Source organism: Manacus vitellinus, unplaced genomic scaffold (genome assembly GCF_001715985.3).
Source record: "Manacus vitellinus isolate BGI_N305 unplaced genomic scaffold, ASM171598v3 scaffold_14_pilon, whole genome shotgun sequence".
NCBI classification, from domain to species: Eukaryota; Metazoa; Chordata; class Aves; order Passeriformes; family Pipridae; genus Manacus; species Manacus vitellinus.
The window spans coordinates 10,417,126-10,441,628 of NW_021939063.1; the positions used below are offsets into that span (position 1 = coordinate 10,417,126).

General features: G+C 42.6%; 2 protein-coding genes across 2 annotated transcripts; one reads left to right on the forward strand and one right to left on the reverse strand.

The window, feature by feature from the left end:
* Positions 1–10,760, forward strand: ZXDC (ZXD family zinc finger C; the record flags this gene model as incomplete). Its single annotated transcript, XM_029958336.1, has 10 exons — positions 1–22; positions 476–628; positions 1,559–1,637; positions 1,760–1,890; positions 2,540–2,710; positions 3,291–3,973; positions 4,666–4,750; positions 6,550–6,722; positions 7,604–7,705; positions 8,537–10,760. Coding segments are annotated over 10 exons (1,686 nt in total), but the record flags the coding sequence as incomplete, so codon positions are not given.
* A 330-nt stretch (positions 10,761–11,090) lies between these two features.
* Positions 11,091–24,349, reverse strand: CFAP100 (cilia and flagella associated protein 100). The gene is made up of 16 exons (XM_018068749.2): positions 24,237–24,349; positions 22,436–22,603; positions 21,945–22,031; positions 21,492–21,598; positions 20,022–20,211; positions 19,315–19,382; positions 18,473–18,636; positions 17,796–17,876; positions 17,014–17,195; positions 16,781–16,928; positions 15,828–15,876; positions 15,116–15,267; positions 14,265–14,400; positions 13,588–13,790; positions 12,331–12,421; positions 11,091–11,435 (listed from the first exon to the last, which is right to left on the reverse strand). The coding sequence occupies exons 2-16, from the start codon at positions 22,500–22,502 to the stop codon at positions 11,325–11,327; spliced, it is 1,836 nt and encodes a 611-aa protein (XP_017924238.2). The 5' UTR covers positions 22,503–22,603; positions 24,237–24,349; the 3' UTR covers positions 11,091–11,324.
* Positions 24,350–24,503: the final 154 nt, after the last annotated feature.

Consider the following 24,503-nt stretch of genomic DNA (forward strand, 5'->3'; position numbering starts at 1 on the left):
CCCTACCGCTGCGACTTCCCCGGTAAGCCGCCTCTGGGGATGGGCTGCCTTCCCTCCCCCGCCCAGAAGAACCGGCATCCCACCTCACTTGTCCTCCCCGCTACCCCTCCTTCGTCTCCCTGACGGGTCTCCCCTGAGACTTCGCCTCAGCTATCAAAGACCTCCATCTAATTTGGCAGCTGGGGGACGCTGCGCCTTTGCTCCCGTGACTTTGTGAAGCACGGCAAGACACAGCATCACTGTCCAGTGGTGCACCTTAACCCGGGCTGTGCGGGTTTTCATTGCCCACCTTGGGTAAACAGTTGTATTTCCTCGGAGTAACGTAGTGTAGGATTGCACTGTTTGTTTGGTTTTTTTTATGTTCCCGGATGTAACATCCTGGAAAAAGGATCATGAAGATGCCTCGCTAAAAGCTGGAAGGGAGAAAAGAGTGCAATTTTCCTGATTTTTATTGCTGTTTCCCTTCTCTCCCCAGGCTGTGAGAGAACGTTTATCACAATGAGTGCATTATTCTCCCATAACCGAGCCCACTTCAGAGAGCAAGAGCAGTTCACCTGCTCGTTCCCTGGCTGTAACAAGCAGTATGACAAAGCCTGCCGACTGAAAATCCACATGAGGAGTCACACAGGTATTCACAGGCCTGACTTGTACCTGGGGAAGTACATGGAAGATAGTTATGTGAAGAGTGGACTTCAGTTTGCTGGAAAAACTGAAAGTCATGAAGGGAGGAAGGGTGACAGGAATTATTTGGAGTCAGTGATTCTTGACCTTCTGCGAGGAAGGGGTAGGAGTCTGCTGAATCAACTGGCCAAATACAAAGTAGTTAGGGACATGCAAAGCTGTGGTTTCTGTCATTGTGCACTCTGTCCAGCAAAACTATCCCAGCTCTACTCCCAAATTCATAGACCTTCAAAGTGTTGGTCAAAACAAACAGCTGAAAAACTCTCAGACCATGTGGAGTGTTTGTGCCAAGGCTGGGAACAGCAAGAAGGTAAATTTCAACTCAGGCAAGCACTCCTGACTTGCAAGGACCACTGCTAAGCTGAAATACAGCCTTCTTATGTTTTAAAGACACTTGTGTGTACTCTCTACTGTCCTCTGTTTTTGTGGCTTTAGTGTTGAGTTTTGGGGTTTTTTTTGTTTTCTTAAGTGTCACTTTTGTTAAGTTAAAGTTCATAGATGTGATGAAAATCAACTTCACATACTTCACTGTATGGTAATCAAGATGCAGTCACAGGTCATGAAAACAAGAAAGAACATTTCTGTTTTCAGTACTGCTCTTATTTACTGGTTATTAAAGTACCTTCAAGATAGCTCAGATTAATATGAGGTGGATTGATAAATCTGATCTGTGATCTTTGATGCACAGGAAAAGATGCAGTAGCCTGGAGGCCCAGACTGTACAAGGGTGTAGGGGCATGACAATACTGTGCAGTGCATTGCAGGACAGAGTGGCTGAGTTGTTCTGTCTTAAATTATTTTAAGCAGGTTTTGATGTTTTCTAGCAGCAGTGTGTATTTTCATATTCAATGGTTAAGGTAATCTTTTTTTGTTTAAGGTGAAAGACCTTTTATCTGCGACTTTGAAGGCTGTGGCTGGTCTTTCACCAGTATGTCCAAGCTTCTGAGACATAAAAGGTAAAGGAAGCTTTTTCTGATTACACTGTCCTAAGCCGCTGGCTGTTTGTTTATCTATGTATTTTTTTTCGCAGTACCTAAGCAGCAGTGGATTTAATCATGGCAATTTCCTTCCCTTGTAGGAAACATGAAGATGACAGGAGATTCATGTGCCCAGTAGAAGGCTGTGGGAAGTCCTTCACAAGAGCAGAACACTTGAAAGGCCACAGTATAACTCACCTTGGTACAAAACCATTTGAGTGTCCAGTAGAAGGTATTGCTCCACTGTTGTGTGTTTACTGGTAACCAGTGTGTATTTTTGCCTAAAGAGTGTGTGTGTTTCCCCCAAATGTGAGCTTGGTACAGGATTGGAACAATTTAGAGTGTCTTTCTAACAGTTTGAAGAGGTAAAACTGAACAGAAGACATTGCAACTAAACAAGTGATCATTCCCGAAGTTATGGATTATAGAGAAAACTGTAGTTTGTGCTCTAGCTTGACTACCTCCATCACTTCAGCAGGACTCCAGGAACAGAGATTTTTGAGTCTGATCTGAAATATTCTGCTTTATAAAGTCAAGAAGCTCTACTTAGTGATTGTGTCTCCTTTTTATGGTCTTGCCAGAAGTCATCATGAAGAGTTTAAAATGCCGTAGTGTGGAAAGGTTGTGCTTTATATTGGATGAATTCAGGGTTTCTTTTTGTCAGAAACAGGTTGTTGAACTGTCCTACCCACTCAGACGTTGATTTTGTTGAACTGTCCTACCCACTCAGACGTTGATTTCTTCTGGGTCCTCTGAGTGTGTGCACAGACACTGCAAAATAGCAAGTAGAGTTCTGCAGAGATGCTGTGATTTAAGACATTAAATATGAACAATGAATTGAAATTAGATGAAATTTCAAAGCCTTGTATATCTTCTTACAGGCTGTTGTGCAAAATTTTCAGCAAGAAGTAGTTTGTATATTCACTCCAAAAAGCATCTTCAGGATGTGGACTCATTAAAGACCCGGTGCCCTGTTTCCAGCTGTAATAAACTGCTCACTTCCAAACACAGTATGAAGACGCACATGGTCAAACAGCATAACTTCAGCCCAGGTAAAGTGTTTGTTTCAGGCTGTTAGGGGGTGCATTGGGAAAATTAAATGTTTGATTAAGGAAGATACGTATTTACTAATGTTGAAATCTTAGTCCCATTGATATGAATGACAGAATCTTTACTGAAACTGGAGTTGGTTTCTCCCTTCCCTAAAATTTTCAGTGGGACCTCTGAGTATTAGAAAGTGATACCTGCACTTGACCTGTGTGAAATTGTGAGAAATTTCATTGTTTTTTAATGAAGTAGAACTTGTCCCTGTCCGTGCCATCTCTAGAATAGTAGCAAGGTCTAAAAGAACTTCTCTTTTCACCCCTTTTTCCACTCCTCTACAGCCTGACTTAGCTTGGACTGTCTCAGTGTTATTTTTTGGCAAGTGCTTTTGTAACTGAAACTTCTCAGTAAAGGAGTGAACTTATTTCAGTAAGCTGCTTTTTCTTAGATCTGCTTTAAGGGAAGTTGGGAAGTATTTTAGTAGGCTGAGGATACAGAATTTTAAGCTTCCTCCTTTGATCATTCATATTTTTCCTCTCCATTGTCTGATTGAGAAGTCTCTCTTATAATCAAACTCTTCTTTTCCAGATCTCCTAACTCAGCTCGAAGCAACCAACTCCCTCACACCCAGCAGTGAACTCACTAGTCCAGGGCAGAGTGATCTCGGCAACATAGACCTTGTATCCCTGTTCTCCAACGTGTCTGGTAACAATTCTGGAATTGCAACAGACATGGCACTGGTGAACTCTGGGATCGTCACCATCGATGTTGCTTCGGTGGGCTCGACACTGGGAGGAAACCTGCCCACCAGTACCAATTCCTTAAGCCAGGCAGTCGATCCCTTGATCCTGGTGGCGAGCAGCGACATGCCGCAGAGCCTGGACAGTTCTCTCCTGCTGGGAAGCGGTGCAGTTCTACAGCAGAGCACTTTAAACTTGGATGATGTACAGACTGTCAACGCCGAAGCCTTGGGTTCGCTGGCGTCCCTGTCGGTGAGGAACTCCAGTCAAGATGTGCACAGCTTGACGTCCAGCAATAATTTAACCATCGACACGGCCACTTTGACTCCTTCCAGCAGCCTCAGCGGTACCAACGTGCCTGAGTTACTCGCGCCAGTTAAAGCTGAGAGGAATTTGGTTCCGTGCTCAGACGTTGTTGGTCAACAAGAGGGCAGCAAAGTAGTGACACAGTTTGTCTTCTCCAACCCTCCGGGGAGCTACAGTGCACAGAAGGAAATGGATCTTGGGGCAGTGACTGGCAGCTCGTTTTTGGTATGGAGTAACTATATTCACTTTACCCCTAGCTGACTGAGACAGCCTGACTTTGGGAGTATCCCTTGCTACTTACAGGGAGACCTTTCTCTCAGATTTTGCAGATCATGCATTTTGGCTCTTTTTTGACAAAGGGTATGGAATGTTATGTTGTGGTAGTGTGTTGTCACAAGTAGATTCAGTGTGGTGATAAGTTCTCTTAAGAAATACTGGAATTCTGGTGGGGACAGTTAAGGAAGAACCTTTCAAAATAAGCAGCCATCCATCTGAAATGGAATTTGCAGGAATACCCAAGAATATGTGATATATCTTGTGCATTTCATTCCAGGGAAAGATTTGGACTGTAAGAGTAACTGCAACATTTTACTCTGAGTCCTCATTCTTGTTTTAAGTACTCTTCCCTTTCTCCTTCACTGTGTTGCTGCAGACTGTTTACATTATAAAGTAAATATTTGTTAAAATCTGAACATTTATAAAGGTGGACCTAACTTCTTAGTGTGTTGAACTCCAAATATTGAACACGCATAGGGAATTTGTTGAAACGCTAATCAAAAGATTAGGGAAACTAGAATTCAGTGTTTGCAGCATAGAAGGTAACTGCATTTGAGAACTCATTAGTCTGTGTTCATTGTCTTGCTTTGTTCTTGATTCTAAAAACTTTACATCTCTGGGCTTTTTTTTTTTTTTACTAGGAGAGCAGTGGGTCTGCAAGAACAGACTACAGAGCCATTCAGCTAGCCAAGAAAAAGAAACAAAAAGGGAATGGCAGCAGCACAGGTGAGAAGCCATTAATTTTGTCAGATTTACTAAATACAATTATTTAGGATTTTTGGCACTGCAATGGGAGCAGGTTTCTGAGCGGCATTCTTAAATGTCCCATCCAGTATATTGCTAGTTAAAATGATTATGCATGTGGTGTACCATCTGTTACTCTGGATAATCACGTTCTGTGGAATATCAAATTCACAGTAAGTTTACAAAGAAAGATGCACCATATGTTTCATGGTTGTTAACAAGACACTAGCTCTCCATCTCTTCATCTGCTTTTTATTTTCTTATTAAAACAAAAAAAAATTAAGGTCACTTTGCTTTCTGTTGTTTATGCTTTTGGTCTTACTTAAGGCGTTCTTTCAGTCAGTAGAGACAATAAAAACAGCTGGAATTTTGCTTGTATGTTTCTCTTAGTGATAGTGTGTATACAGTGTTAAGGAATTTATTTTTTATTTATCTGGAAATACTCAAACCTCTCTCTCAGATTTTTGCCTTGTAGGGAGTTCTTGTGCAGGCTGTGGTTTAGGTCATGATTCCAGATGTGTCCTCTTCTTCTTAAACTGTAGTTTGACTCAAAGCCATCTGATGTGAATTATATGCTACTCCTTTGTCAGGCCAAACATGGTCCATGGCTCACTAGACTTGCACGAGCTCAGATGTTTGAGTTGTGTCTACCTTTGGGGCTGGGGTGGAATATCATATATTTTTTATATGAATACCATATATGGAGAGAGAGTTTAGTTCCACTTTGCTATCTCTTAGACCTTCCTCCTCTGAAAATCAAGGCAATAATTTTTGAGGTGAGTTAAGAGACTAGTTCTGATTTGAGAACTGTTGTGTTTGTGTATTTGTAAAATGCATACCTGTATAAATTCTGTCTGGTTCCGTGAGTTGTCACATGGAAGGATAAGTGCATTATGAAGCCAGTCCTGAGTGTCCTTGTATTAGACATGTGCATGTGTCATCAACTGTGTCTTTTGGTTGTTAATTTGAAAAAGGCAATTACATTTTACAAATGTCTTCTGAAATGACCTCAGAAAACTCCTGTTTCTGTTCCTACTCAAGTCTTTCAGGTCCACCTTTCACCAGCTATTGCCTTAATGCTACCCACTGCTTCTCTAAGTGATCTAGAGCATCTTGTATCTCTAACTGGTTTAACTAGGTTGAGTGAATACTATGGAGGGAAGTTCAGTGTTTAAAAAGAAGTTATCCAAGCCCTTCATTTATTATAGATGAAAAAAGACCCCAAAAACCCGCAGAGCTGACAGGACTGTATCCTTGCAATTGTTTTGATTAGGTTTTTGGTTTTCAGCTTGTAATACAGCAGCTGATTTATCTTGCTTTAAACTGAAAGAAGCTTAAGTTGTGATAATTGTATTTGTGTAGCCCATTCTACCCAACAGTCCTTGAAATCTTTCTGAAAGTAGATGAGCTTCACTATGCTCTTTTTACAGTTTAGAAAAATGATGTGCATGACTTCTCAGGAAATGAATTGCAAAATTAAAAATAGAAAATGCAATTCTGCTTCCTAATTCCTTTCTATAGCTCCACAAATATACCAGTATTTCTGTGCTACCACAGGGGTGAACCCTAAGCTTAGCAGTTTGTGATGTGGTTTTAATGGTGTTCATGTAAAAAGATGCTCACTCAGAGCTTTTAGCATTTTCAGATGGTGCTTAATTATATTGCACTGTTGCAGGCATTTGCTGTGTAGTGTAAATAGCTGCATAAAATTGAAAAGTACTAGCAGGATGCTTTGGTTAATTGTTTCTGACCATCTAACTATTAAAACTGCTCTCTTTTAGGGGCATCTGGCTCTGGTCAGAGGAAAAACAAAGGTGGTAAAGTAAGCCCTACCAACTTTTCATCATCGACTCCTGGCAGTCGACTGGGTGGCAACATAGTTCTGCCAAATGGAGGGCTGACAATAAGGGACCCTGCCACTGGAGCTCAGTATGTGCAAATTCAGCTTCTTCAGGTAAGAGCTAAGGAGAAAAAACATGCTCATTTTCTCTGTTACCCAAATTGGCACATTTGTGGAAGAATTTGACTGTTTGTGAACTCAGGTACTGCTGCCCCTGGATGAGATCATGAGCTCTGCAGTATTCTTACATTATTCCACATCTCAATTACAAAGTAAATATTAAAACAAGTAAATATTAAAACAAGTAAATACTTAAGTATAAATAGTAATTAGACAAAATATAAATAAATATTAAAGTAAGTAAATGAGACTGACTTGAAAACATTCCTGCAAAAGGAAGCTTCAGCCTTAACTGTTATTTTTCTAAACTGTTGAAATGAAGCTTTAAAAAAACCCAAAACAACCTAGTAATTGGTGTGGACTGATTAGAGGAGCATGAAAGGTAATAGTTTTTGGCCAGGTGTGTATCTGTGTAGTATTCAGAGAGAGGGGTAAGTTGCTTCTACTTTACTCCTAAACAACTATGGTATGGAGGAAGCTGTGGGCAGAGTTCTCCATCCATCTGGTTTTCTGAGGGGTGTTTGTAACATAACAAACATGAAAGTTTGTAACTTTTATGTTAAGTATCAGCTTTATGCAAACATGGTGAAACTTGTTTCACATTGCTGAGTGTTACATTTGTTGGAAGATGAACAATTCCTTCCTTTTCAGATCTTGCCAGTGGTCCTGATGAAGACAGGATAATAGGTTGTACTCTGGGTTGGGTTCAGATTTCAGTGGTAGTTAGCTTTGTACATGTTTGTAGATCTAGGCCTTACTAGTACAGTGCAGTGGCTTTAGCAGATTTTTTAACATCATGAGGCTGAGTGAAATTTGCCCTATTGTGCTGAGATGCCTGGGGGTTGTGTAATTTTATCATATTTCTGTGTTCACAGGATGATTCCCCAGGAGAGGGAGATTTGCCCTTTCAGCTGAGCTCCCAGTCCTCCTCATCACATTCTCAGCTTACAGTGGATTTACCTGTTCACATACTTCAGGTACAGCACGTCAAGCCATTGGGTTTTATTGCCTTGCTTGAAAGTGAAGACAGTTTACTGTAAACACTCACATTCTGCCTAATGAAAGTACCTTTTTTTCTATTGGGAGTTTAATTTCACTCACACAAAGTAGTAAGCAGAGAGCTGCATTACACAATTTATCTTGTGTCTGTTACTAACCTTTGACACATCATAGGTGGTTGTTTCTCTTCCTCTGTTACTGAGTAATGAATAACTAAATGTTACTCATTTATTCTGAAGTGCCCCCATCCTTATTTTCCTGATCCCAGCCTGCAGATAGTAGGTGGGTCAATAAAGAATCAGAATTGGAATGTAACAGGCTACAGGAAGGATAGGAAGTGGGAAGTAGAATCTTCAGCCTAGATTTCAGAGTGGTGTCCATATGGGAATGGCAGGTTACAAAGCCTGCTCAGGGGCTCTCAGTTTTGATAAACTCTGCAATGCACCTATTCTTGCCAAGTGGGCTTCTCCTAGGTAGAAAATAAAGCTTTTTTTATTGAGGAGGGGCACCTTACTGTGCTAAACCTAGAAATACAAGAAGAGTAGGGTTGTTGGCCATGGTGGGGAGTTAATGGAGGAAAACCAAATAGCAATTTTAAATTTAAATGCTCATCTGAAGTGTTCCACAGAAAAACTGCAGCAACATTGTTTGGGTGGATCCCCAAAGTAGGAAAGCTTTGGGGTTCCCTTGAACCATTCAAAACACTGCTGTGCTGTTGAATAAATGTCAAGGTAATCTTGCTGATAAGCACTAAAAGCATCTAGAGGTGAAAGTACTGAACTCTTCATGCTGTCTGTTTGCTTTAACAGGAACCACACAATTCCACTGAAGATGATGCAGGTTCTGATAACTCTCAGTTCACTGGAAGCACAATAAACTTACAGGATCTGGAATGACCATTATTAAGAACAGTTACTTGAAAACAAATTGGGCAATCATGACAGAGTGAGATAACTATATGGGTCTTTTTCCGAGGAAAATATGAAAAGTAGGAGAACTGAAGTATGGTTGCACTCTTTGTGATTTGCTAAAGACAGTTGTAGCTGAAAGATTTTCTTAAAAAATGTAAATCCCACTTGATGTGCCTGTGTAAGATACCCTGTCTGCCTGGTGGTCGGGGAGGCTGAGGCAGACTGCTGTACAGTGTTGTTTCAGGGAGAAGTACTGTATTACACTTCAAACTGAGGTAATATTTACTGTTTTCACAGGAAACCAAGTATTCTACAGCTAACAAGTGCAAATTTATAATCCTGCCTATGACAGTTAAAAGTTTCTTTCCATTGGTTTCCTGCTGGAGCCAGTGGCGTCGAGGAATTAAGAGCTAAAATTTGCAAGTGTTTTCCACACACAAAAACCATAATTGTTTTGGCCCATGTTTTGGCAGAAAACTGGAATAAAGTGTCACATGTAACAAAATTAACGTTCTATGCCATGAAAATGAGATGCTCTAAAATCTTTGTTTTAGAAAGCTAGATTCTAAATGTTAACTTAGCTGTGAATCAGTTTGTAGCTCATGTTGAGTTTCTCCCTTTCCTTACTCCCACGTCCCAAATACTTTGCTGAATTCTTCCAGCAAAACTTGAAAAAGAAAACTGCAATAGAACTGTACTCACTGTAAGTGATTAGCTAAGAGTCCAACAGCATCTGAGAGAGGTTTGTTTTTATCTTTGTGTTCCCTTTTTTGGGAGGAATGTTGACTGTCCTGTAAATTTAAGCACCTTGATTTTTGTCTCATCTATAAACCGCTGCCAAGTTACCTGTAAACTGGCCACTACTATTTTATTTTGAGTTGTTTGATGTTTTGGGTTTTTTTTTAATGGAACACTGTTAACACATGTTCTTTATTGCTATCCCAGAGTGCCACATGCACGTGCAGCTTACGGCTGGTTTACAGAATATGCAGTTGTCAGAGTATTTTGTGAGGGGAAAAGAATTGTTACCCAGAGAGATTTGCCCCACTGAAAAAGTGCAGTTTCTCTTGGGGCTGGGGGGAGAGGTTGTATGTACTCTACTTATCTGGATTGCAGACACCTAAATAAGTATAGGGTTGTATAGGGGAAAAAAACCACCTTTGGTTACGTTTTAAGGTAGTAATTTAAATGTTTCTTATGGTGATGTTCTGAATGCCTATAAAAGTATGTATAGGAGTTTGATAAAAGGCTGTATGTACTGTTTTTTTTTATTCTCAGTGAGGTGTGTGTATGCACGTATGTGTATTTTTTTTTTTTTACAAAATAAGATATGTCACAGAGGGGAACGTTGTGATCTTTCTAATCTTGCACATATTTATTTATTTTACAGTTATACTGATGTTAAATTCACATGAGGTTGTTCAGAAATGCTTTTACTTCCTGTGCCTTTTGAACTATGTATGTGTCCATATAAATGCTTTTTTTGATTGAAGACTTGGGGAGGGAAAAAGCATACAGGTTACATTGAACTTCAGCTCCTGATTTGTAGGCAGTATTATATCCTCTGGTTGAACCAGTTTTATTTTTCTATCTTTAGCCTAACTGAGCATTGAGGTCTCTCTGTTCCTCTCACTCTGAGTTTACAGCTTATGTCCAGGGAAAGTCTTAATCTTCTCAGGCTGGGTTTCCAAACCAAACTGTTGGTAGATGAGATCTACCCAGTGGCTGTGACTGCAGCATGGAGTCCACTCCTGAGAGAGAGAGAGAGATTGAGAAGGAATTGTGCTCCAGGGACTCCTTGGTCTTGCTCTAGTGGTCACCATGCTCTCCCTGGAAGCTGAGACACCTCGAGCTCCCAATGCCTGCATTATTCTGTTCTCAAGGACCATACCAGTTCTTACTCTATTAAAATGGCCAAGGAACACTCCATCTTTTTATGGGACTTGCAACCAAATCTTTCTACTTCTGAAAATGTACCTCACTCAGCTTTGTAAGTGAATGTAAAGTGCTAACCTCTTGGGGCAGAAAATTGGATTACTTGGCTTGGAGTCCATTGCTGGCAATGGATACCTGAAGAACTGCTGGTGCAAAAGGGTTAATAAAGCTTTTTTTTTTATGGTCAGTTTGTCACTGGGTGTTGTTCTTTGCTTGGATGCATCTGACATAAAGCTAATTACTAGCACCTTGATTTCTGCAGAGCCTTGTTTTTCCTTTGGTTGCGTCTTTTCCGCAGTAGTGGGGTGGAGTCTGTAATGAAACCCATCCTTTGGATTAAAGCATAGCCATTGTTTTTTATAGCCCTTCAACAATCTTGTGATTTATCTTAAGTGTCTGGCAGGTGCCTGACTTAGTTGTGCCTTAACAAAGGTTGTCACCCAGGACTGTGATAGATCTCTCTGCTCGGGTTTGTAGGCATAGAGCTACTGGCATTAAACACTGAATGAGAAAAGCATTGGTGCTTAGCAGGAGCCTGAGAAGCAAAATAAGATAATTTTTATTTATTTTCTTAGGCAAAATATCAATGGGCAGGAAAAGAGGTTGCAAATTTTCCCTGGAGTCTTAGAATAGGAGAAGAAGGAAGTTTCATGGGACTGAAGTTGTTCAACTGAGCAAAGACAGAATGTAGATCTACAAGACTAGTTCTAGAGCAGCTTCAGCCCTATGTGCTGTGATTGAGGCTGTGCTGTCAAGAGAAATAATACATTTGTTCTTCCTTCTCCTTATCTATTTGTTCTTGGGTGGTCTTCTTCTCCTTCCTGGCAGGTGGGTTGGAATGAAACACCAGCTTCCCGCCATTCTGCGGAGGAAGAAGAGCTATGTTAATCAGTGCTGTGTCTGAACCACGTGGCTAAAGCTGTTTCATGAGGGGCCGTGGCCCCTTGCTCTCTATTTTCTAGGCAGGCTGCAGTGTGTCTAAGTGTGTTTTTTGTATTAGAAAGTGCATGTGAAGCACCTGAAGGCCATGTGTGTGCTTGTGCTTCAGCTGCTACAACGTACTGTTGTACCTACAGCTGGTTTCTGACTCATTTGTACTGTCATTTGTACTGTCTCAGGAAGAGCAGGGGAAGTTGGAAGTCCAAAGAAATATCAGCGGGAGCCTGCAGAACCCTCTGTTCTCTCATGGCACCTGTTCTCTGTCACCCATGCTGTCAGTGCTTTGCTGTGTGACAGAGCTGGGGTGTCCTTGCTGCCGTGTTGGCCTGTGGAAGGTGCAGCAGGGGCTGTGGCTGAAGCTCAGTTTGGCATAATATGGCACATGTCAGAAAAGGTGTGGTTTGATGGGATGGCGAAGCTGACTGAGGGTCTTGCTGCTGTTGTCAGGTGTGTCTTGCTCATGCCCATTTCCTCATTTGCCAGTGTTCTTGCTTTGTTTAATACAGCCAAGTTATTGAGTTGAAATGAGCTTACTGAGAACTGGCAAGTAATGGAGGGAGCCATGTGGTTGAGAGAAGGATAGGAGAAAGACAATGGAAGGATACTGAGCTGGAAGAGTGTGCACTGTGACTGACTTCCCAGCAGTGGCTTAAGTTACATCACTCCTGTAAATTGTAAATTGTGCTATGCCTGGCTATTGGTACCATCCCCACACAGCTGTGGAGGCCCCTAGTAACACTATTCCCTTAAACACTTGCTATTCAGGTACCTCTAGCTTCCCTGAAGTGGGCTATTGAGGTGAGAATCACTGCACTTACCTTTTTTTCTACAGTTGCCTGGAATCTTTCCATGTCCCTTTTCAATTCTTCCTCCTGCTGCTGCTTCTGTTTCAGCTTTTCCTCTCTGAGCCTTTTGAAGGGAGGAAATAAAGGATGAGTTAAATCCAGCATGCAGCTACACCAGATGTGCTTTTGACACACAGCATGAACATCTAACATTACATTTTACATCACACCTTACATGTAACCATGTAGGACCACCAGAGCACAGGGGTTTGGGTGCAGCCTTTGCTGGAGTTTGTTACTGGGAAGGTAACTGAACTGAATTCTTAACCTTGTGATCCTGAGGAAAACTTTAAATGCTTTTTGAAGGTTTTTTTTTAGTTTGATTGGTTTTGTTTTTATTTGGGGTGTGGGGTATGTGGTGTCAGGATCTTCCCTGAATTATTCTCCTCTATCCCCAGCATAGAATAAATGTGTGTCTTATTTTGTAATTTAAGAGTGCAGGCCCATTCACAGAACATCAGGAAGAAACACCACACCCTTTCTACTCCAAAGCTGAATAAAGATACAGAGAAAGAGTAAGCAGGAGGGAAATATCACTGCTCTGGCTTTAAATCCTCAGACTGTTCTCATTCACCTGAAGATGGCCTGATACGGTCAGCAGTTCATTTGTCTTTGCAATTTTTGAGGGGAAATTTCATGTAAGTGACTGGGCCAAAGGGAATGTGTCTTATCTTGGAACCTGAATTGATTGTTTTAATTGGCTACTATTTAATAAAACAAGTCAAATTTAAGAGTTTTGTAGAAGAAACATTTGAAACCTGTCATTGCTGTGAAATACCCTTATGTACCTATTGAATACCTGACAAAATATCAGGGCATGGCAGACTTTGAGTGTGTTAACTAGAGGAGTAATTTTCTATTTAATCAGTTTAAAAGGAGTAATTTTCTATTTAATCAGATTAAATATTGTAAGTAGTCTTCTTAAAATTATGATTCTCATCATTGAGTCTGGTTTGTTTGTGAGTTTGGTGTTTTTTATTCTTCTGAATTTTTCCCTTCTCCAATGTAGCTTGCAGGTCTTTTCTAATGTAGCTGTGAGCTGCTGCTCACTGCTCAGGAGACTCAAGTTCTATGAATGTGGAACCCTTACAGAAGAAAAATGGTATGGATTGGTCACATGGGATTTCAGATTGCTGCTACAGTTTTTTGGGTCGATTTGACTCTTTTTGAGTCTTTTTTTGACCTCTATTTAAAAATAGAGGTATTTTCCAGAAGAGGGTCTTGCCTTACCTTGCCCTCTTTTCCTTTCTCATGGCTTTCTGAGCCTTTTCTATCTGTGATGATGGAATTCCCTCCAGGTTATCCAGTAAATCATTGAGCTGTTTTTCTATTACTTTTAGCATCTCTATTGTCTTCAGGTTTGTCTCATTGTCTCCAGTGCAGTGGGAATAGACTTCCAACACCTTCTTCTTCAGGCTTGTGAGCATTTTGTCCTAGAGGTAAGAGGAGGTATGTAAGAGGCACATCTGGGTCCTGCCCAGTAGAACCATAATATCCCTCCAAAACCAAAGGAAGTCAGTAAAGGAAACACTTTAATTTCCTCAGCAAGACTCAGTTGCTTGGTTTGCGGTTGGCTTAGCAGCAGTGGCTGGGACAGATGGCTTTATTGAGCCTTTCTCCTGTTGGTCCCATCTTCCTAGCTTTGCTGTGACTTGGGGCAGGTTTGGGCTGCCCAGGTGTCTTTATGGCCCCTGCTCTCACCTCATAGCAGCTGCATGGAGCAGGCACATTTGCTGTCTCAGCAGTGCCCTAAACCTGCCCTTGCTATAGCTCCATTGCTGGGAAATAGTGCTGATCCCTGCCCAGTGAACCCACTGCCTGCTCTGTTCCCGGGATATGGATATGGCTGGTGGAGAGGAACCACTTACACCCATGTGAACCCCCCTTGCCTTGATCTCAGCATGTACCTGGTCATCAGCTTCATGTTCTCCACAGGAAAAGAGGTGGACTCTGAGCTTCAGCTCTGCTATTCTCTCTTCTTCCTGGGCGACAGCGGACTGCAGGGTGTTTACCTCCTGTTTCAGCTCTGCTAACTCCTTCTCCCTAGGCCAGAAGAGAGAGGAGGTATTTGGAAAGGGCATCTCTGAAACACAGGGTTCTTCTGCTCCCCCCAGCCTGGGCCCATCCCTTCTACTGCCAGCAGATGGAGGTAACACTTCAGCTTTTCCTGGAAATTTGCACCCACAGCCCTGAGAGCTTCTGTTTTTTCTGGAAAAACAGTTTCTGTGCTAATGTGAGGAAGGAAAAAGTAGCCTAGCTAAACTAAGATTTTTTAATAGTCAGTGGGGGATCCAGATTTAAAAATTTTCACAAGGGGATAAATTACACTTTGAATGGGAATATGTGTGTCTAGCTGCCATTGAAATAGTATATTACAATGACACTTGGGTTCCCTTCTGTCTTCCTCTTAGAAGGTTTTACATTGAGTCATTGTAGGTGCTGGTCTGGATCACTCCAGAAATTGCCTTGTTTCTTCCTTTGATCTTTCTTTATGAGAATTACACAATGCTTCTGTCTCATATTCACTCCAGGATGCTAAATACATCAGTTCCCTAGTCTGCACCTTGAGGACTAAGGAATTAGTCCCAAGCTCAAGCCTTATCTTCTAAATTAAACATAGATGGGACGCTTTCCTGGGAGCTCACAACAGAGTCTCTGTTGTGTGCTGTGTGAACAGCATTACATGTGATCTGCAGGTAGTGAGATGCTAGTGGTGGGCAGAGGGGTCCCTTCCCATCTCTTGCAGGATCACACTTACATGCTTTCGTGTGTGGTGATGAAAGTGTGCTGGACCTTGTTCCATTTTTCCTCAATATCCTGGGAATTCTTGATGAAGGATATGTTCTCATCCTGCATCTTCATGAAAGTAATCAGCAGTTGTTCGGGATGAGTAAAATACAACTCAGGCTCCTAGGGTGGAAAACACATGTGATGAGTGTTTTTCCTTCTCCAGCCTCTTGAACTACCTGGAGGTTGGTCTGCACCAGCCCTGGCTGTTCAAACACTCTTCCATCAAGAGAGGTCTGTGGCTGTCCATTTACAAATGTCTCCCACCTTCCTGCCATGTGTGTAGCTTTACTCTGCCTCAGCAGCTCACCCCCAAAACAAGTAGTGTTTTGGGGGGTAAAAAGTGATTCAAACATCTGTGAGAGGAAAGCTTCAATTTCAGACATAAATCACTAATTTAAAAATCTTCCATTATATGATGTCATATCAGGTTGGGGGATGACAAGCTTAGAGATGATGGCAGGTTTTTGGAAACTGGAGGAGGAAAGTTCAACTAAACTATTTATAATACATATTGCCAAAACATGAACTTTTATGAATGTATAAACATACGTTTATAATTTGTGGCTACAGTAACTCCTCAGTACCATAACAAATGGTTATAAGGCGAGGGAAATTAGTAATATCAATAAATGGCACAGGACAAACCAAAAATGTAAATATTTCAACATAGGACTTCTGACCTCATCTTCATCCGAGCTGATTTCATTTTCTGTTTCCTCCAAGGAACTTCTGAAAAAGCATTTTGTGTATTAGGCCCTTAGAGAAATGAGAGCTCACGGAGACCTTGTTAGTGACTTATGAACACTGGGGTTTTTTGCTATTGCTGTTTGCTCCTCTACAGTCCTTTGCACATTCCCACATTTGCCTCCCCATGGCTGTGGCCTGTTTGGGTGTCAGTAGGACCTAGGGGTCACACAAACAGGCCCTGAGCAAGCTGCCTTTTGTGCTGCTCCAGGCTGTGCTGTCCCAGTGGGACTGGGACAGGACACGTGAGCCTGAACTGATGGTGTTGATCCAAATGCCTTTAAACTCACTGGGAGGTTTTGACTCTTGGGCAAAGAGAAGGCAAAGGCAAGAGCCTTACTAGAAAGGCTCAGGCAGCAGCAGCAGCAGCACAAATGTAGAAGAAGCCCTGTGCTCTTTGTGAGACATGGTACTGCTCCTAAATGACACGGTGTAGCCACCATGGGGAGACTGCAGTTTTTACTTGCCCTGGGAGAAGCTTGTTGAGTGCTTCTTCCTCTGCACAAGAGATGAAAGAGGGGGCAAGAGGTGCCTGGCTGCTCTTTGCAGCGCAGTCTGTTCACCTGTCTGTTCACCTGTTCACTTGCACCTGTCACCCTGTGCCATGGAGGGGTTAAAAACCCTTTGTTTGCATCATCTTAGTGCCAGCCCCACTTGGGGCAGGGCTCTCAGCAGAGGATTTAAGGACAGAGCTCTGTAGGAGTAGGCACATCGGTACTGACTTGCACACCTGATGGCTTTCTACTGGTATTTGGATTTGTTCCAATAAGCCCCAGCTCTCAGTATGCCCGCAGCAAAGGTGAGGAGTAGGATTCCCCTCTGCTGACTCGAGTCAACTGAGTGCTCTCTGCAGTATTTAAGTGTGTTGTTTGCATTGTCTTGTACTTACAGTTCTCTTGTTAAAAGAGGCTTCAGGAACTGTTTGAGCTGTGGCCTGATATCACGTGACCTGGAATCCAAACTTTCTGAATACAGCAGGGAGCTTGGCATATCTGTAAAACTGACGGTATGGGCAGTCCTGGCTGTCACACCCTGGTCTGGAGACAAGAAGGGAGGTACTCAAAGCCTGGGGCTGTCCCAAAGAGGAGCAGGCAGCACTTCCCTGGCACTCATGGCACTCACCCTGCTCTGCCCCAGGGGCAGATGAGGCACTCCCTTCATTAGCTCTGGATTCTGTTTTCAAATCCTTATCCTTTTTGTGCTTTTTTCCGTGTTCCTTCTGCCACTCTTTTGGAGACAGCTGATAGAGGATGTCCCTGTACATCTTGTACTCCTGCAGAGTATCCTGAATTCTGGATATATCTCTGGATTGAGAGAAGTGGACAAAGTTTGTTAGCAGGGAGGAAAGCCTCTGCTTGAACACCTTCTTTCTTGCTCTTGATATTCAGCTTAACCCAGAGAAGGGACAAGAGGGCACATATTTTCATGGACATGCAAAAACAAATGGGAACCCGCCCCATGTGTTCTTTGTGGTTCCTCATGTGGAAGCTGCCTGGTCATATCTCTGTGGCCAGAGCCTTGATATGTCACTGGGCTTGCTAACTTTGGAATTTTTACTTGAAAAGGAATGAGAAATTTTGCCAGCTCAACTCATAATGGTTATTACAGTTATTTCTTTTGTCTTTCCATGGGTGCCCATTAAAATGCATTGCTTAGTTTTGTTTGGTTTTTAATCTGATACTAAGCATTTGATTTTGGTTTTGGAATGTTTACACTTCTTAACAATATTGATAAAAACTAGTCAAGTTGTTTTAGAAACAAAGCCAGCATCTGGAAAACAAAAGCCGAAATATTTTGACTCTTAAAATGGAACATTTTTGGAAATCTTTCACCCCCAAGGACTGTGAAAGTACACCAGTGCAAGGGCTGTTAAAGGCCAAGCAGGAATAATGAGCAACTATTACCCTTGGACCTTTGTTATTTGGGAATTGATTGCCCGGAGCTCCATTATTTTCTTTCTCTTTGCTGAGGTTTCTTCTTTGGCCCTAGGAAAGAATGCATAAATATAAGACATTAAACAATTTAGTAGTGAGTAGTGAATTGAGGTGCATATGAAACAGCAAAAAAGATGTGATACAAGCACTAGAAGTCTGTGTTATGGGTGTATCCCAGGTGATGTCTGTGTCCTGCCTCAAGGCCCTACTTCTCTTGGCAAGGAGTATGGCATCCCAGTGTTTAGATCTCCCTAATTTGGCTGCTGCTGAGCATCAGTTGCTGCTCTGCCCTGGTGATACTTGTAATGGGCCAAAGTGCTCAGCCTCCTTCACTGAGGGGACTGTTCCTGCCTTGAGGAGTTGGGCAGAGGCATCTCCCCCTAGTAAGGGTGCTGTGAGAAGAATGGAAGTGGTGGGGCCAGCAGTAGGTTTCTTGCTGCCACCAGATCAAGGGCTTTTGCAATGAGAGTATTCCCTGGCTGTTGTTCTCCTTCCTCTCTTTTACTGAATGTGTGGGGAGAAAGTGCCACCAGGACTGTAACTCTGGGAAAATCAGGAGTGTTTCATAGCCAAAAACCCTGCAGGAGGGTCAAGCAGAAAATCTCCTGTGTCCAGCACGAAAGAGCACACGGTTCAACGTTCCTTACATTTTCAGGGCTTTGACAGAGTTATTTTGGTTCTCCTGCAGGAACTCCTCAAACATGGCAGCATCCTTCTCCATCCTTTTCTCAGCCTTTTCCAGTTTTTTTTCCTCATTCTTTGCTATGTCCTCCATCTTTTTAATTTCATCTCGCTTCACTGCCATGGCATACTGAAATGAACCACAAAGGCAACACAGTCGCATTGGTTGGTTGATTTTAAAGGTACTTTGGTTAAGCTTTGTTCTTGGTTACTGTATTACATGATAGTTGTTGGCAGAGAGGGTAAGGACTTAAAACCAAGGTGTGTGTCTTAATGCATAGAGGTATATAGAGGCCAGAGGTTATTTCAGAAGGAACATAACAAAGAAGCAGTGAAACTAAAGACAGAAACCAGAAGTCCCAGCACTGTGTTAGCTCCTGGCTGACAAAGATTGATTGATTCAGTTTTGTTACAGCACAAAAATAGAGATGAATAATGGGGATATTCCAGCACAGTTACTCCACCCCCTTATTTTGAGTTCAGAATGGCTCCCAGCTACAATTTATGTATGGAACAGCAGGAGTCAAAAGGCCAGGGTATCTGTGCTTCTAACAACTGAAATAGTTGCAGAGTGGCTATGGAATGATGCAAATGACATATGCTCCTTTATTTCTTGATTGGGAATTGCTGGGCTACAGACTATTAGTGTCTGTAACACAGGACCTGGACAGTCAATCCATGAGGTCTGATGTGTGCCTCCTTGGAAACATCTATAGGCAGTGCATCTCAGGGGAAAAAACACCAAAACAAAGCAACACAGAGAAGAGTAATTAAATGAAGAGAAAGTAACATTCTAAAAGCAAAGTACCTCAAGAAAAAAGATCTCTCTTCTGTCATTTAGGTAGCCATGGAAGGTCTCCCTTTCTAATGCGTAGTCTGAAATTAGAATGTAAAGTTGCTTAGACTAAAGGGGAAAATATGGCAAAGGCAAAACACAGTGAATATGTGGGCTACCATGAGCATGGATCTGGTTGGCATTGGAGTCAGCAATACTGGTTATTGTATTACAGTTTTTACCTTGTTTAGGATCGGTTTTATATGGAGTATGAAATCCTTGTTTAGGATCAGTTTCATGGAGTAAATTCAGATGGAATGGAGCTGAGAATCTGGTCCTTGTGCTCTAGACATTAATGGGAAAGCTACTGCTCATGTCAGAGGTAGAAAATTTAGGCCTGTATCCACTAAAATCCAACTTTAGGTCAGCTTAGTAGAAATGTTTCTATTACAGAAGGTCCTGCAAACTCAGGTGGCTCCCAGCAGATTCTGAGAGCTCCCAGATACTGTGAAGGACAGTGGAACCCAGGCTACCGTGGAGGGGGTGCCACGTGCTCTGTATGTAAATGCATGAGATGGAGATGGTTCAGCCACACAGAGGTTGGCAAGATGCAGCCAACTATTGTGTCTGCAAGACCTCACCAAAGTCAGCCAGGGCCAACTGCTCCTCCCATCCCTTCTTTGCCTTAGGCTGTTTCCCAGCTGAGCAGCACCACTGCAAAGACAGAGACTGTTCTGCACCTTTTTGCATGCCTAACTTCCGTGAGAGAATCTCCTGAAGAACTTTCAGTCTCTCTTCACTTGTTGGCTGTTTTCTGCTCTCCTCTTCTTCCTCCTTTTTCAGAGCTTTCATCAACCCACTTTTTTCTTTTATTTTAGTGGAGTAAGTAGTTTTCTCATGGACTTTCAAGGTCTTCTTCCTTTCATGTTCCTGTGGGAAGTCAGATACGTGGACAGTTTGATTGTGTGCTTTGTTTGCTGTGGTTTTTAAAGTCGTGAGTAGCTATTCACAGTCTAGAAATTTGCAGACTGCTGATATTCTGATGATGCATGTTTGCCTGGTTTTTCTGACTAATCCTAGTGATATTCTCTCTTGAGGCAACTGAAAAGCTAAATTCCTTAGCTCTTGTTCTCATTAGTGTGTTGATTTGTATTCTGCATCCATCCACCAGCTGTGCTAATTTGTACCTACTCAGTGTCCTCATTTTTCCTTCCTGGATTATTCCTCTGAGTGAACGGAAATTTTCTGAGATTCATCCTGTAAGTCCCCTAGTTAAAGGGAACAACAGGACAGCCCACACTTAACCAGCTCAGTCCAATTTTCCCAATGGCACATAAACCACCAAGTTCAGATTGAGAGGATCTTTTCAAACCCACTCTAGACCTTTCTGGAGGACAAAAAGTTGTTCCTGCTCAGTGTTTTCTTATGGACTGAAGTGTAATTCATTGCTGTCTGCACAGTTTGGCCATGGGTTATGCTGAGGACATGCCTCAGCAGACACCCTTAGTGCACTTCTTCCCAAGTTCTTCCCTGTACTTATATAGTGACCTTCAACCCAAGCAAGAACCAGACTGTATCAGTCATCAGTGTGAGGTGAGGAGGCCTTGCTAAAGCTTGTTTGGATCCCTCCCACTGTGCTTTAGAAACAAAGACCTCTTGCTTCTTTCTACGCTACTGCCAGGCTGTGTGACCATGTGCAACAGTCAGACCAGAGAATCACAGAATGACTTGGCTTGGAAGGGACCTTAAAGATAAACTAGTTCCAACACCTCTGCCATGGGCAGGGACACCTTCCACTAGACCAGCTTGCTCAAAGCCCCATCCAACCTGGCCTTGGACACTTCCAGGGATGGTGCAACCACAACTTCTTTGAGCAACCTGTTCCAGTGCCTCACTACCCTCTGAGTAAAGAATTTCTTCCTCACATCTAATCTATATCTCTTCTCTTTAGGTTTAAAATAATTCCCCCTGGTTCTTTCACTATCTGTTTCTGTAAAAAGTTGCTATTCTTTTTTTGATAAGCACCCTCTGAGTACTGAAAGACTGCAATCAGGTCTCCCAGAGCCTTTTCCTCTCTGGGCTGAACATCCCCAGGTTTCTCATGAAGTGATCTTTTGATCTCTCATGCACTAAAATTTGGTATTCATTGGTTGGTTGCCTGCCCTAGTAAGTGCTTGTTAAATACATTGGCCTAGAGCATGTATACACACCGCCTTTGCCTTTTTGATTTCCTTGTCCCTTAGTGCAAAAATATCAGCATCTGATGGGATTGTAAATGGATTTTTCGTTGGGTTTTCTTCATCCTCGTCAGAGCTTTCTGCAAAAAACAAATGGATGAGGATGTAGAAGACGTGAAGCAGGATATCAGGACTCAGTGCAAAGGGAGTGTGATCTGCTGCATCACGCCTGGAGGGTGGGCAGCTGTGCTCCCAGCTGGAGCAGGGAGCTGGATAGGGCTTATGAGAATCCACTGATATAACTGAGACCTCTGCATGGTTTATGTCACTTGACCATATCTAATGATCAGCTGAGGATTTCAGACAGGGTTTTTGGTAGGTCTGCAGCTGTTTTACCCACCTCATCTCTTTGTGGGCAGAAGAATTTGACTGCAGGCCTCTCCTTTGACTGAACAAGGGAAGGCTGCTGGAGCATTGTGTCCTTACCTGACAGCACAAGGCGGGTTTCCATTGCAGGGCTGGAAGAGAGACTTTTAGATGTTGATGCTGTGTGTTGAGATGCTGTCCTTGACCCTGGCCCAAAGAAAACCATAAACAAGTCAATCAGTTGGGACCTGCCAGTAACTGATGTGGTAAGTTTTACAGCAGTGGTAGGCCTAGGGGCTTTCTGGATCTTAACCACTGAGCCTTTAATGTCTGTAGGAATTAACAAAAAGCTTCATTAAACTGCAAAACATTTGTGCTCTGACCCCCAAAAGAGATGCTCATCCCTGGCTTATGTGAAAGTTGGGTGAAACACAGTCTTCCTTACACACACACTGAAGGGAAATGAATGACAAAACACTTTGGAGGTGACAAGCAACCCAAGTACCTCGTCTCTTTTTCCACCCAGTCACCAGTTCAGACCCACACCCATGCTTTTTCATTCTCCTGTCACTAGTTCACAAGCTACATTTTTTACTCCTTAAAGCTCTTACCAGGAATTGTTTCAGCATTGTGGGTTTCTTGCGATGAGGCGGAATGATTGTTGGACAGCACAGACATGTTGTATGAACTCCGCTGTGTTTCCTTTTAGGTTGGCAAATTGGTGAAGGTTAGTTTTTTGTTCTCTGACTCCAGTCTCTTTTGTAGTTTTGCTATGGGTCCTAAGGGAAAAGGCATAATTGAAATGATCTCATTTGCAAAGCACAGATAGACCATTGTTAAAGTTATCCTTTAATCACCAAAGGCAGCGAGCTGGGCGCAGTGAGGTATTAGTTCAATTGATGCAATTCTGCTGCTGGCACCATTCCTGATCTGCACTGATATAAGAACTGTAGAAAATATCTTCTTCCTCTTGCACTAGTTTTAAGGCTATTTTAAAGCATCAGTTTTTGCTCTGAACAGCCTCCAATTTTTATGTATATTGAGCTAAACTCATCTGGCCTAATTTCCGTGTACGTCCTTGGTGCTTTGTGTTTCCTATTGGCTGTGTTTCTGCAGCTGCCCAATTAGTATCCAATTCTTTGGAGGTGTCAAACTTTCACTGCTGGTGAGACACAGAGGCTGAGATAGAATTTAGGCTGTTTGAATATATCCCAAATGTTTTCTCTCTCCTTTTCAGTTCTTGAAGTACCTTTTCCCAAAGCCTCCTTGACTGGTTACTCAGATTTCAAGTCTCTCTGAACTTTGCTCAATGTAAGGGAATATTTTTCTCTAGGGGTCTCCCATCTACATCCTGGAACAACATCACCCCTGCTGATGATGTGAGTTTTGGAGAAAGCCCCACCAGGGCAGGGGTGGGAAGGCAGTCAAACACCCGAGGCATTCGGTCGAATAGAGTTTGTGAAACCTGCAGAGCAGTTGCAGCAAACACCTGGAGGCTCCGCCCTCAGTGCACACCTTGATTTCTCTGATCTGAAAACCTTCTCATAAAAATTTTCTTGTTCCTGTGGTTGATTTAAACTCCTGCTACAGGGAATAAGACTGAAAAGCAGGATTAGACAGAGGATACTGGCATACGGCAAATAATTATCAGTGCAATCCTCAGAGATAAAAAGTGCTTTATAATATAATTTTAGCTAAATGTAGGAAACTGTTTTTAAGATTAACTTATAAATATTAATTTTATTAAGGTACTTTTAGTCTGAGGTTGTTTTGGTTTTTAATAGGTTTTTTTGCACATCACTTTGGAAATAATGCCAAAAGCTACAGAAGCACTAACTGTGCTAACTATAATTATTAAGCTCAATAATGCAAATAAAAATGCTTTATTGCTAGAATCATTTGGCATATATTAGTTCCTCTGACATTTTTATGTTCCAGTAGCTACATGCCAGTGGCCAGTAGCATGGGAATCAATAGATAAGGCATTCATGGTTTTAATATACCAAAACCTTTATTCAGTGTTTTTCCCTTGCATCAAGCTGCTGTGCAAAAAAAAAAAAGAAAAATCTAAAATGCCAAAGTAAACATGCAGATAGTTCTAAAAAATAATGCAGTAAATCCATCCACCATGTTCCCAAAGCATTGGGTGAGTGTGTTTTATACACTCAGATGATTTAGATGACACCATCGCTGCAGAGCAGGTCGTGTCACACAGGTGGGTGTGTGGATGGGACACATCTGTCCCTGGCACACCCCCCCACCATCCATGGAGAAGCAGGCGGTGAGTGCGTGTGGTTTCTCGGGGACAGGGGCCAGCACCTCCGCTAGTCCGACTGAGACACAGTATCTGATGTCACAAACCGCAAAGAAGTTGCTGCGATTGCCCCTCCCCTGTATTTTTTGGTTTCTCACCCAAAGGGGGGATCCTGCGGGCTCCTCTCCCCGGGAAGCCGCGGTCGGAGCGGGACGGGGCAGAGGCGCCGCCGGCTCTGTTTGCGGTTCCATGGAAACCCGCGCTCCCGTTGCCAGGCGGCAGCCGACAGCACACAGGCACGGGAGGGGTCGTGGAATCATTGAACGGTTTGGGTTGGAACGGACATTAAAGATCCTCTGGTTCCAACCCCCTGCCATGAGCAGGGACATCTTCCACTAGACCAGGTTGCTCCAAGCCCCGTCCAA